The 14,282-nt window shown below is 45.7% G+C and overlaps 1 protein-coding gene across 9 annotated transcripts in view; it reads right to left on the bottom strand.

Moving 5' to 3' along the window:
* The window catches only part of LOC137467520 (E3 ubiquitin-protein ligase NEDD4-like), an 89,543-nt gene that overhangs the window by 34,833 nt on the left and 40,428 nt on the right, over positions 1-14,282 (bottom strand). For 5 of the 9 annotated variants that reach the window (XM_068179005.1, XM_068179004.1, XM_068179006.1 and 2 more), the window contains one exon: positions 13,416-13,469. In XM_068179005.1, coding sequence (XP_068035106.1) covers positions 13,416-13,469 — 54 coding nt within the window. Of the gene's footprint in view, positions 1-9,122; positions 11,179-13,415; positions 13,470-14,282 lie in introns of those variants that run through there. The other 4 variants (XM_068179000.1, XM_068179002.1, XM_068179001.1 and 1 more) reach the window with 4 other exon arrangements.

The raw sequence follows: 14,282 nt of genomic DNA, 5'->3' as shown, positions 1-14,282 counted from the left end.
CCTTCCTTACCAGAGTTACAGAGCCAGAAAATCACGGAAGAGAGTAGTTCTCATACCAAGTTTGGGAAACGCTGCTCTTCAAAAGAACAAAGAAATGTGTTTTATGAAGCAGCAGCAAAGTACATCAAGAACGTGCAGAGCTGTGGCACACCGTGTGTAACACAGACACCTGCATACCTTTGATAGCTGAGGATTCAAAAGGTACAGAATTTCAAAAACAATGGCATTTGAGAAACTGTAGATGTGAGGCCAGCTTGGTAAAGCCAGCAAGTGAAACGAAGGCAAGTTTACAGCAGAAGGATTTGTTCCAAGGAGGGAGGGCTGTGGCTCTCCAAAGCACAAACAGCTGCCTTTTACTACTTGGAACTTGCACACAGGCCCCCCAAATTTTCTAGCTGCTCAGCCTCATCCTTGGCACTGCTGCTGCCCAGGGAGGGTGCCCAGAGCGCATTGCAGCACCCCCTGCTCCAGCAGCGCGAACGCGGCTGCCCCATATGCCCCTGACACCCAGGGACTCCCAGCAGGAGCATTCCCAGTGGAAGGGGCACCTGGGGCTGGGACTTGCTCCTGCAGATCCTGGCAAGCAGGTGAGGGAGGCTGGGGAAGCTCTGCTATGCTGTACAGTGCTGAGCAGGACAAAAAGAGTTTAATTAGCTGGCAAATAGTTCATTAATGCCGTCTTGCTGCAGACACCAGGAACCATGCAAAGAAAAAGACCTCTCACTGTCTCCACTACCATTTCTTCGCCTCTCCTCTGCACTAATCTACTTATCCACTTATCCTACCTTTTCCTTCTGCTCAGAGAAATGCCCTGCTTTCTCTGTTTGTTTTTCTCATCAACAGCAGTTCAGATTTCTGGATACATTCAGACTTTTGGATTCCACTATATATCTGTCATGACCAATTTTTCTGTGTAAGTGCTTTCTTGGCAGAAAGCAGTTAAGAAATACAATGCTCAGAAAAGCTAAGTACTATTAAAGTAGAAATGCTCTCCTTGTGCTACGGGGATTTATATTCCCCCTAAAGCTATTCCAGTGCTTCTAATATGTCCTGGAGAACTTCAGCAACTGAGCTCTGAAGGGCTTGAGATGCAGAATGTATCCAGCTCTTACAAGCATGCTGGAAGATGAGCAGCAGGATAGCTGGAAGGATAACAGGAAGGTTAAAATGGTCATCACATTTTAAAACATTTTCACCTCCTCCTGCAACTTGAAGAAGGCAGCTGAGAAATAAAAAAATGTTCAGACTGTGACTTCTGTGGAAATTGAACAGAGACAAAACTGAAGAAATCCATAGATTCTCTCTCAAAATCTGTCAAAAAAATGGAACTGCTGTTTTAATAAATATCTTGAAAAATGGAGGGATTAGGGGTGCGTCACTTCCAGAGGCATAACATGTATACATTCTGCACAGACCTGCTGAGTAAGCAAAACCGTGCACTTTGGAAATTTCTAACTAATGATTCTTCTCTCTGCAGCTCTTCCAAGATTCTGGTCAAATTTACTGGCATTCTTCATGCAAATTAGAATAATCCTCAACTCAAGAACTCTGCAGCAAAGAACTGGTCTTGAAGAACAATGAAATTTTAGTCATCCATCACACCCATCACACTGACGTAACATCCTTCATTACTGAGCGCTATTCCTGAATTTGCTCTCCTTCATTTGCACAATGCTCATTACAAAGCAGCACTAAAATAATATAAAATGACTCATGGCGAAGCAAAAGTCCCCAGCACAGACACTCATTTCTACCATTCCACCCTCTCCTTATCCACACCATGCACTGGGACATCAGCCACTCCCAAGAGCTCAGAGCAGCCTGAAATGCCTGCAACAATCCCCACTGTAACCCGAGCACAACAACCCAAGCTCACGGGACCAGGGACAGTTTGGAACCAAATGTTTATCTGACCCCTCCAGAACCCCCAGTAAACCCTTGTGGGCACACCAGCTCACATTTAAACAAGCTGTGATTCCCATGCCAGCTCACAAAGTTACAGCTCCCTGTGTGCCGAGCTGAACTCCCTCTCTCTGGGGAAGCTGAGGTGCACATCTTTATTAGCAACAGTCCAGAAAAGTGCAGTTTAAGTTCACCTCAGCAATAATGTAGGATCAGGCCTCTGTTTAAAAATGACATCCTAAGGGTGCAGCAGTGCTGTGAAAACTCTGCTCCCCCAACAGCGTGTGAGTGCCCTGCAGATTGCCAGGGATGACCGGGAGCAGCAGCCCCAGCCAGCACCTTTGTGCAACTCTGTTACATCAGGAGCATCACCAGGCTTTTCTGGATCATGATGCAGTGCTTTAGCTATGCGGGCTGGGGTTAAACAACAGAGATGCGGTGGCAGGGAAATCAAAGTCGTGGAAAGGCTCTGCAGGCAGGGAAATGAGATTGCTGGAATGGAATCAGGGAAGGCACGCTGACATTTATTCAGCCTGAATTTTCCAAAGGTACTAAGTACATTCTTTCAACTGGCTGATCCCAGCAGCACTTACACTCAAGAAGGCATTAGGCCTGGCAATATGTGAAATCTTATTTTTGCTTTAATTGTTTTCCTAATGTAATGGAAAAAAGCAAGATCCACTGTAAGAGTTCCAAAGGCCGCTTTTCTGTGACACGAGACTTTGTTCTACTGGGTAATGATCTGAATCCTGAGGGAAAACATGGCTGTGCACTGACCAGAAGGAACAGTAAGGTACTTCATGCTTAGGCCACTGACATGCTAATTAGTGGACATTAACTACTCCTAACTTCTGTAAATTAATCATCATTTACACCTACACATGTCCAAGCACTTTTCCCTAGCTGAGACCAAGAACCTTCACACCTGCTCAATTTTCAAGCAACGCATTTGTTTGTAACAGAAAGGAGAGCCAAGATTATACTGACTAGTTCATGGGGATCAGTCACTAATATTTACTGCCAGCTTTTTTATGGTGGGTAATTTAAACTGCAGTCAGTTGAAAATCCAGTGGGTAGTTGGCAGTATGAACTCTCTGGGTGAAATTTCAAGAACACAGAAAAAAGCTTGAAAGGTTTGTTACACGCTTTATTTTTAAATTTATTTTGTTTGTATTCTGGAATTCTGCACAATGATTTGATTAGAGCAAAAACCAGAAAAGCCAGAACTCCAGCACTATTGGTGCAAATGTCTGGTCAGAACTGCCAATCCCCATGAAATTCAGGAGCAGAACAAAAGGTAAGGAAGCCTTCTGGCCAGCTCCAAGCTCCCAGGAACCCTCTGCAGGAGCCTGCCTGTGCAGGGAAGGGAACACACAGTGCCAACTCCCACATCAGCTCCATGGAGAATGGAGCTGGCGCTGCCATCCGGCAGCTCCGCATTCTTCCCTCCCTCCTCTTCCTGCATCTGTTTTGGCTGCACCTGGCACAGGGAGGCCAAGTGATGTCACCTGCCCAATCAGGCCCTCTGGAACTCACTGCTGGCACACAAACACTGCCCAGCACAGCCAGCTCGGCACCTGGGGGCATGAGGAACTGTCCCACCTGCTCTGGCTGCTGTCCCCTCCCGAGCCGTCCCAAGCAGGGCAGGCAACACGACTGACACATTTCACAGAGGTCAGGTCCTACAGTGGGATAAAGATGCATCTATTCAATGGGAAAGGAAAGTATTTCACATTCTTACCTACACGCTGGCCAAAGTTGGGCAGTTGGTTAATTACACGAATTCACAGCATACAAGATTAGAGAGGGACAGCAACCAAAGCTCCTACAGAAACCCTTCTCCCCCCTCCTCTTCTTAACTGAACCTTCGTGAAGGGACAACAGAAGACCCAAACCCCAGCACAAGGGGGTTAATTCCTTAAGGAAAAAACACTGTGAGGCTTACTGGGGGATGGCAAGAGCAAGAGTAGACGGATTTCAGTTCCCTCACTAAATATAAGGCAAGTAAGGTTTGCTTTCCTCTAAGACATTTGCAGTGGGGTGCTGCTGCAAGGCCAAAAATATATTAAAAAGTGGTGACATCAGACCAAAACAAATCTGTTAAGACCAGTTCCCACAGTGAAATGTTTCCTGGAAGGTTTTCCCTACTCAGCAAGCGTGCCATTCCCCACATTTGCAAACAACAAAACAAAATACTATTTCATTTGCTCAGTTAAGATCAGGTATTTTTACATAGTAAATTAAAAACATGTAATAGACCTCAAATAATGTCACCACAAATTAACTGATTACTGAAAACCTCTTTTTCATACTTCATGTGTTACTAAACCCTTTCAGAAATTGCTGGTATCCAGCCTCACACCAGAGACAAGGCAACTGCTCAAAAATGGAAATAGAATTTATTTCATTATGCAATTTTTATGCACAGAGCTGACTCACAAAGGTATACTTAGGCCCTGGATAACATCCAAGTTAATTATTAATTATGTTTTAAACTACTTGCACTGTAATTCCTAATATTTCTCATTCTTCCTGTTCTTTTTTAATGCTGTAGGTGTGACAACACATGACTGACGGGCAAGCAAACAGGGCAGAAACAAGGAAAGACTGACTATTCGACGGACACGTGGTAAGAGACAGAAGCAATCACAGAGTCAGCATCAGATTTATTTTCTAAAATTAATGATCAAAACATTAGTCTTAAAATAAAGCATCTTTGAGATGCTTGCTGAACAATAATCCTACAGTACTGTTCATCCCGGAATCAGAAAATCCTCAGCATACTTCCAAATGCAATTCAATAGAGTAAGCAGATACTCAGTTCCTAACCATGTCACTGCCACAGAACCAGCAAAGCCTGCCTTTGCAAAGGGGTACCAGCCCCAGGAACAGCAGGAAAACGCAGATGGATCTGCAGGTCTTCCTTCCCTGACGGCTGCCATGCAAGCAGAGGCAACCTCTGGGGAGCACAGACTGTCCTTCCAGGCGCACAGCTGTCCTGAGCACGTCCCCTGCCTTCAGCAGCACTGCTGCACAGCTCTCTCCCACACAGGCGTGGTCAGACAAAGCTCCCTTTACAGCTCAGAGCCCTTTGGGTCCTCCTTTCCCCTGTTTCCACAGGGAGGAGTGACAGCACTTGAGACAAAGCTGACAATCGCGGCAGGTCATGGACATTGAGAGCTGAATCTCTCTCTCACTGAAGATATAACTCCCACCTTTACAACCAAGTTGTAAAAATTATTTTCTATAATCCATAAAATACATCCTGGAAGTTTTTATTTCCAACCCAGGTTGAAAGGGAAGCTGCAGCTTTCCACGAAAGCACTGACAGCTCTGGACTCACACCACAGCACAACGTGCAGTTTCCATTTTATTTGAACAACTCATCTCATTCCTTTGCCTTCAGCTCTGGAAGCTTCTCCCACACACCCTTTTAATTTTTTCATTCCTTTTGGAGACAAAAACATGGCTGGTCATAATCCCAGGTTAATTAATGCTTAATTAATTTATTTTTCTGTACTAACTGCTGACTTTTGGAAGCTCCCAATGCCATCCTGGTATTCATCCTGGACTTCAGATGAAGAGATGCAGTAACGTATTTTACAGTGAGATTGAATCTGGAAGTAACTAAACAGGATAGATTTGGCTTTGGAATAGCTGCTGAACGAAAAACTTCAGTTCACGTGCAGAACTTCTGTTCATGTGTACAAAACACGCACATTCTGAAACGCATCATTACTTGACAGCTTTTCTCAAATAGAAAACCAGCTGAGCAGCGCAAAAAGCAATCAACACTCTCTGCTTTCTTATCTGTAATTTTCTGTGGCTAGATCTGCACCAAGGCAGCTCCGGCTGGCACCTGCAGCGTTAAACCCGTGTCAGCATTTCCATTATAAATGCTCCACTTTAGAGATTGCTGTGTACCCAAACTCACATACAGATTTTCCATGCAGGAGCAAAGAGTTTATCATTGCTATTTAAAAAAGTGATACTATTTCCATCTCTGCTGCTCCAAGTTTTATTCTGGTTTCTTCACAGAGAAGTAGCAACTGTCCAGATACAGTTTTCAAGCAGAAAAAGAAAAATGCCTGACACAAAATGCAGAATCCCAGGGAGCTCTGGGAATGTGGAGGGATGAGGTAAAAGGCAGCACTGCCAATACTTGACTCTCTGAAAACCTGACTAAAAGTTACAGATGGGTTTCTTAATTCTGCAAGCTAATTTACAGTACTTGCCATGAATTATTTGTCCCCCACCCACAGGGGGAGAAGAAAAAAATCAAAATTTATTCAGGTCCTCGGTATTTCTTGCCTTGAAAACCAGCTCCCTCTCTGCTCAGGTTTGAGTGTGCCCACCTGCCCCCTCCCCAACAGCCAGAGCACTTCAGAACAGGCCTGCAAGCTGATGGACACCAGAATTAAGAAGGAGGGCAAGTGATTTCTTGTTGAGAAGAGCTGATTTTGTCCTTAACAGAAAAGCTAGAGACCCAAGGAATGGAATTCATCATCCTCTACCTGCAGCTGTCAACAAAGTCCTTATCTGCAGAGAGCTGAGGCTTTCCAGATGGCCATCTGCACTCCTTGCAGAGCAAGTGGAGAGCCAGGAAATTCACAGCACTATTCATTTGAACCATTTAAACCTCCAGCTAAGGCCACATGACTTATTTCCTAGAAATGTCTGTTAGGAGTCCAGGTAGCAATCCCTGAAGTAGGAGCAATATTTATTCTAAAATGATTTCTAAGAAAGGAGAGGATGAGCTGAGTTGTGAGAAATGCAGGCTTGCCGAACCCAGAGGTGCCGCTTCTGTTTGTTTACTAAATATAATTCAGTCCTACTCTTGCAACACTTTGTTAGGGCACGTTGTTTTTGCTCACAACGATGCCTTTGTCAGCTCTGTCCAGCAGTTGTCCAATACATTTTTGAAGTGTTTCCCACAAATCCAGCTCTGCACTCACAGCCCCCAATGATAAACAACAGCAGTATGTGGAATATGCACAGTGCACAGACATTCTATTGCACGGCATATAAAATATTAGAGCAGGCAAAAGAATTTGCAACAAGCCTTCCAAACAAAATTTTTTACGGTTTGACATGAGCTCAGCCTTCACTTAATATTTTACTCTGTCTGGTAATGAAAGACATCCTGCCTGCCCCAAAGCACTTGTCTGAAAGAGCAGATATTTGAAAGGTCACAACCACTCGGAGCAGCAGGACTGCAGACGCCCGCTCGGATGTTTGCTCTGAGATAAATCAGGCTGCAGCAGCTGCTGCTCCCAGCCCCGGCCCCGGCCCTATATCAATCACATACACATAAACTTCTTGCACTGGGACACATCACCATTATTTTTCTTTCACACTATCAACTATAAACCATGGCAACCTCTCCCCTCAGCTCTAGAGATCAGATATTTCAGGCACTCCCTTACTCACATGACATCTTCCAAACAAACTTCTGTGGGACAGTTTAAAAATGGCACCTTAACAAGTAATGTTCTGTGGTCAAAAAATGCAACAAAACTCGCACCCAAACGCTTCCATCCCCCACACTTCCCATGGCATCCTGCCCAGTCCATCACCTCTACCCACAGTATTTCAGGATTTACTACAAAGATGAGAAACACCACAAAGAAGGCTTAAGTTTCAGTTAGTCCTTTTCCTTTGAGAGTTTCTGCCTGGCAGGATGCAGTGCCATGTGGGCTGGGCACCTCTGTGCCTGCCATGCTGCACAGCTGCCTCAATCCATTCCTCACGGTAACTCAAACCAAGAGCACAGAGGAACAGACTTCCTCATTCTCCTCTGGGAACACTGAAGCGTGTCTTTGGGATGGGAATTGTTACTACAGGGGGGATGAAAACAGGGACTTTGAGGGGAGATCCTGTAGGAAAATGAGAACTGTTGCACAGAGCCCAAGGCACACCTCTGCAAACCTCTGCTGCCTCTGTGCTAGGTCTGACACCCACAGCTACTTATAGAACTGGCTGTAGTGGGTCTCCATGAACAGCTGATCTTGGAAAGGAGCAAGGGATAATAAAGAGGAAAGGGAAAATCAGACATACTTTTTTCTGCTCCCTTACGTGTCCTGGAACCAAACCTGTACCAGGAAGGGATTTTTCTGTTTTACACTTTCAAGAGCTCTGGAGAAGGTTGGAAAAACACAGAGTCCATAAGCTTTCCTATAGGAAAGCTGCAGAGTCACCCCTGGCCTTGCTGCAGGGAGCAGCTGTCCCTGTGCTGCATTTCAGTGCCTGAGAGCACAGGAGCCATGGAGCCTGAAATCTCTTCAGCGGCCGTGCCACAGCTGGAGCCAGAGCTCGCTATGCTAAATACAGCATCCCTGAGCTGGGAACTCGAGTGGGCCGTGTTGGATTGCACAGCAAAGCAATTTAAGCAAATGACTAATCTAAACCCTCCAGTTTTGTTCCTACTTTAGGCTTTGAAAAAGTGGCTGAAAAACATCAACCATCAATCCTCGCCTGCTGTAACAAAGCAAACCCAGAAGATTAATTTTGCCATCCTAACACCAAATGAAGGCAAATCCAAACAGACTGTTTACTGAGTGGTGTCAAGCCTCTTGCACTTGGAGTTGGATCAGGACTTGTGGCATACAAAAGGCATGACATGTTTTTCACTTCCAGAAGGAAGAAAGAAAAATTACTATAAGGTTACTATAAGAAATTACTAATAAATATTATTTTTTCCCCAGACTTCTTGGTACCTTAACTAAGCCAGTACTTTGTTACCCTAAGATTCCCAGAGTCTTAACAACTATTTCATTACAATACACATTTTAGAAGTGTGTAGAGGTACACGTGTGTGCATTAGACTTAGAAAGTGCCAAAGTATTTGTTTTTAAAACCAGAGTGCATGAAGAGCTCTCTATGCAGCAAGATCTCAGCCAACTAAACTAACAGGAACATTTAATTTGCTATTTGAATGCCCTGATTTTAAAAAATCTTTCCAGCTGACGTAACAGTGAATTAAGAAACATGTGACAGTAAGATCTGAAAATATTACACTGGATGTAATCAAAACTGAGAGCGAAGTTACATTAGATTAGAAATAAAGATGATCTGTGGCTTGCTCCACAGAAACGCAGAACATTCCAGCACTAACAATGGAAGTGCTGCAGTTGGCTCCAGTCTGGCAGCCTTTGTAAGGCAACCCGTGTTTCACCAGCACACGCACTTCACCAGCACAGCACGCTCAGCATCATACTTACTGCGGTGCCGGCTGCCGTAGGACCAGGCGTGCCACGACCCTCCTTGCCAACACCCTGACTTTGTTCTTCCGGCCCACGCGTGACAAGAATCCTGAAGTGCTGCTGCCTCATGCTTTGATCTGGTCTGATTTTAAACAAGCATCCCTGCCCTTGAGGCATTCGCTCTACTGAATTGCTTCTAGGTATTTCTGCCCTGTTCCTGCTGTTCCCAGACAGCTCCGAATTCAGCCCATCACCTGTGGGGCTAATTCCTTCTGCTGGTGGCTGGACAGGGTAGGAAGTACTCCTTTCCAGCCGTATCCGAGGGTACCTGACCAATCTGTCCCCTTTGGTTCCAGTAAAGCCAAAGTTACCTCCACCTCCTGCGCCTGTACTGCTTGTCTGTGGCTGTTGTAACTGGAGAACAAAGAACTTTTTCCCTGAATTTGCTGACAGATCTGGCACATGCTGCAAGGACCAGCGCCGGGGTTCAGAGGTGGGAGCACTATTTGGAGCCTCAGGACCAAAGGGAAGTAGAGTAACTTGAGGCACCTCTGCACTTGAGGCCCGATGCTGAATCCTCACACCACTTATGTTTAAACCTGAAGCCGCTTCACTTGCTTCCTCCCGTTGGGCAGTCAGCTGAGCCTCCTCACTCTGCGGATTAGTACTACAAAACATTCTACGGTTACAGCAAACAGTTCCATCTGTCTGCTGCCCCAGCTCTTCCGTCTGCCTGGGTGAAGAACTTTCAGGAGTCACCTGTGGAGCGCTCGGAGAAGAGCGCTTTTCAACAGGGGATGCATAACGCTCCCTCAAGTCTGAGACCTTCCAGGGAAGCGTCTCCTCCGGAGACTCCAGGGCCGCGCACTCGTCGGCACAGCCGTCGGCAGCTTTGCGCTGGAGCGAGATCTGCATGGACGAGCTCCTGGTGGGGCGCGCGTCGATGCCGTTCAGCAGCTGCGGGATAAACATGGATGTGCTCCTTTTCAAGGAGCCCACTTCGTGCAAATCTCCATCGCCGCCACAATCCGCTCCGTGCCGTGAGAACGCGTGAGGGCTGCTTCTTCTTGGCAAGGTGTGGAATGCCATGAAAAAGTCATCTTCTCTCTCCCGGGCAAGGATCTCCGATTCGGGGGCTGTGTTGCTTCTCCCAGAGCCAAAATGAAACCGCAGCCGATGGGCCATGGTTTTACAGAGAGGAGAAAAGGAGAGGGAGAACAGCAACAATTCAGGCACTGCCAGAAGTTAAAAACCAAAGACATAAACTCCGAGAAAAAGTGTCCCATCTGCCAAACGGTTAGCACTGCAGCCCTGGGAGCGACAGATAGCAGAAATAGCCCAAGTGGCAAGCAGCATTCCAGGCATGATTGGGCAGGAGCAGTCAGCGCTCCTACACACACGGTGACATAGGGTAGGATGGTGGGAGTCACGTGGTCTGGTTCCCCCTCGCCAATGTAAGTGTGTGAGGAGTTTGTTTTTTCCTTTTTTTTTTTTTTTAATGCCAGCAAGAGCCTGAAACAGCACCTTCCCAGCTGCTCCTTTTCCATCAGGGAGGAGCGGCCCCAGCGGGAGAGCTCTCGCAGCTGACTGAGGCAGCGAATACACTCAGCACTGCTATAAATTTAAACCACATCAGATTCGCAGGGCACATTTGGAGAAAGCACTTGCAGAAAAATCTAACTACAACAAAACACTTCCATTTTGTGTTAAAAGTTTAAGTCAACACCACATGCAAATGAGGAAAATTCTTTCAAGCATAACATTTTGGTGTGTTACAGCTCTGGGCTGTCATGGCAGAACAGGAATAAATACAACATGGTTATGCTTTCAATTTTAACCGTGCCCATAACACAATTAAGCAACAAACTTTTGCCTTTAAAAAGCCCCAACAGCAATATAACCTGCAGTTCCCTTTGAGCAACTACAAATTACAAACAAAGCAATCATACATATGGCAAAGATCTCTCACACAGTAAAACCAGTAGAAACATGCAGGACAGCAAGACAGAAAGCTCCTTTTCCAGATTTACCAGGCAGCACAGGTGAGGGAAAAGCGGAGCTGGGTGTTGCATGTCTGTTTGTACTGATTTGTCCCAGCCCCTGCACAGAACTGCCTGCTCCCGGCTGGCCTCCAGCGAGGGAGTCAGCAATGCCACCACGCGTGGCACTGCCAGCACAGAGTACAGTTACACTCTGAGAGCCAGAAGAGCTCAGGAGAAGGACAGGCAGACAGGATACACCAGAACATGAAACAACCACCTTAAATCAGCTCTGCTACAACAGAGATACTCAGTGCCCTGAGGGCACTCACACTTCTTAGCATATACCAGAAAAGAAACTCTGGTTAACCAGAAGGCAGCTCCATCTCAGGGCCTGGACAGCTGTTCCCTGTGAGAACTGGAAAGCCTAAATCTTGTCAACCGCTCTGAAAACCTGCATGTGGCGGGTCAGTCCTCTGCTGAGACATCTGAACTCTGCTTACAAGCAGCTTGCTTTCAAAAGCCAAAAAATTACCAGTCCCAAGAGCAATGATAGCTCAAACTGATCAAACTGCCAGCAGCCAGCACAATCCCACAATTTTTTATGTGGATTTTGAGACGCAACAAAAATGTGAACAGCTTCCACACAGCAATGGTCCTGGAGATTGCCTCGTAGAAGCACAGGTGTTGGTATTATTTTATCTTATTTTTCAGCTAAAACATATTACTCAATAACACGGTCTCTGCATCCAAAATGAACGTGCATCACATTTACTCTGTTGAGATTGGGGAATAGAAAGAGACAGAGTGTGCTTTGGTAATTTGGGAACAAGAAGAAGAAACGAAGTCCTTCCAACAAAAGTCATAAGTATTGACAGTAAGTATGTGAGAGTAAAGCCAAAATAATCAGTTCAGTGTCTTGTCATTCTATAAACACAACCTGATGGAAACCTGCTATTCCAAACCCCCCCAAAGCAGTCACCTTGCCGTAGACCGCCTGCACGGAAAGCCATGGCTCCTAACCCCTGGTGCTGCCTTTGCCAGGAGGTTCCAAGCCCAAGGACAGACTGACTTTGGAGGCAGAACAGAAGGAGAATACACACAAATTGGTTCAACAATAAAAAGTGCTGAAACTGCCAGGGTAAGGCCAGTACTGCACACCCAAACTCGAAAATCCAAAGCAAAATGTCTGAAATAAGTATCCCAAACCTGTAATTTCCCAGCTGTCACTGCATACAAGCTTTTTCTCTAACCCACCTCCCTGTTCCTGTGGCACCTTTGCATTCCAATGGCACATGGCAGTTTGAATAGTGCAAGTGGTCATTATGATCATTATCTACAAATAAATATGCTCCTGGTCAGCCACTGTAGAGGCACAGTGCCACTGGTTCACCAATTTACTTCCTCCTGAGGAAAGATCCAGTCATTCAGCTGCCAAGTCCTCTTTCTCCCCAGATTACAGCTTGCGTGGTTTCCTTTGCTCTTTACTTATTAGGAAGATAGAAAGAAAGAACCTATCTGTTGAAGACAGATGCTTTTACACTGTCTTTTTTTAATAAAAGTATCTTCGCAACTCTGATCCTCATCTTCAGAAAGCAAACAAGTTTCTCCAGCCCAGAAAATGTTAATTCCTGATCTCATGTGTTACAATGTTCAAAAGGCAAACCCCCAAGAGCCATCCACCAGTGTGCCACCGCACTGGCACATTTAGCCCTGGATGTACAGAGGGACACTGACACTTTTCCCATGGATCAGAACTATACCAGAAGCTAGCAGCAGTCAGATGGCGAAAGCCTCCTCCAGAAAAGATACTGCATCAGCCAAACGCAGGGAAAGACTAAACCCACTAACAACATGTGAGCGTTGTGAGGCAGAGATGAAACCCAAGGGAGCATCGTCCTGCCATGACCTCAAACCTTCACGCGTGCATTGTGCGCACAAGGCGCAGCTCTGCTAACCACCTCCCCAAGCAAGAGGCAGAAGCATTAACGGACTGGAAAGGGACACTAAAATGATAAAGCAGCTGCTTTATCAGCAACTAAAAAGGTCAGGACTTCATTGGTTTGAAGTGGAGAGGCCTGCAGAAGGACAGAGTGAGGGTTTTGCTGCCAGAGGGCTGGGTGAGGAGGACCATTTTGGTCTGACCCAGAAGGGCACTACTTTAGTGTCCTTTCAGTCCCAGACTCAAACGGGTTTTATGCCTCTATTTGTGTTTCTTGGCACGCTCACTGAAACAACCGTCTGAAGACACCTTTAAGCTGTGCTGTATTTCTATCAGCTGTGGCACACAGAGCCTTGTGATTAGTGTAACATAACCAAGACAAGCACTCACCAGTCTGTTTTCATCAAACACCTCGAACAGCAGCCGATGGTTGGTTGGGTTTACCTGTGAGAAAACCCAAATGTCACTGCAAGTTCAGTAGCTGGACAATAACAATCTGGGTACTGGCTCAGGCAGCAACCAAACCAAGGTAAACAGGACAGGACTAACAGGTCTGATGTAAATCTTTACTTGAACTGGAGCACCAGAACCTTACTGCGACTGAGAAGAGCATGGCAGTTGACATGAAAGCTTGTATCTGCTGGGCTGCATTGTTACTGCATTTCCCTGGCAGAGGACCCCAGTCCCAGGCTAGACAGAATATCAGGGCTCCGTGACTAACTGACTGATTGATTTATGAGGAGCAAGAGTGTTGCTGCATTTCCTTCCGAATTTCACATTCAGGTATGTTTCTGACTGTCCATTGCTTATCATCTCTAGCCCATTTAGCACCCACACCCTTGGAACACCCAGCAGAAATCTCCTCAACACCTGAAAACAGCAAATATATCTCCAGAAAATTATTTACTTAAACTGAAGCAAAAAGACTGCCAACATTCAAAAGGACAAAATCAAACATAAAAAGAACTCTGTCAGAAAGACAAAACAGCTGCTATTAAACCAGTTTTATAGCGTTTGGTCCAGTTGATATATTTTTTCAGAAAAGCTTCGCAAGCTAGGTTACTATGACCAGCACGTTTAATTAAGAAAATTTAGAAATAATATACCACAATTCTGCGGGCTGGAGATGGACTTCCCAGTTTTGAGAAAATCAGAGAACTGTGACACACAAAATAGGGTCTAAATTACTTTACAGGTCCCATTATTGCTGAGGACATTCAAGATGTTTTAACAGAGCATCTGTGAACTATGCCAGAG

Source organism: Anomalospiza imberbis, unplaced genomic scaffold (genome assembly GCF_031753505.1).
Source record: "Anomalospiza imberbis isolate Cuckoo-Finch-1a 21T00152 unplaced genomic scaffold, ASM3175350v1 scaffold_66, whole genome shotgun sequence".
NCBI lineage: Eukaryota > Metazoa > Chordata > Aves > Passeriformes > Viduidae > Anomalospiza > Anomalospiza imberbis.
This window is presented reverse-complemented; position numbering and strand designations above follow the sequence as displayed.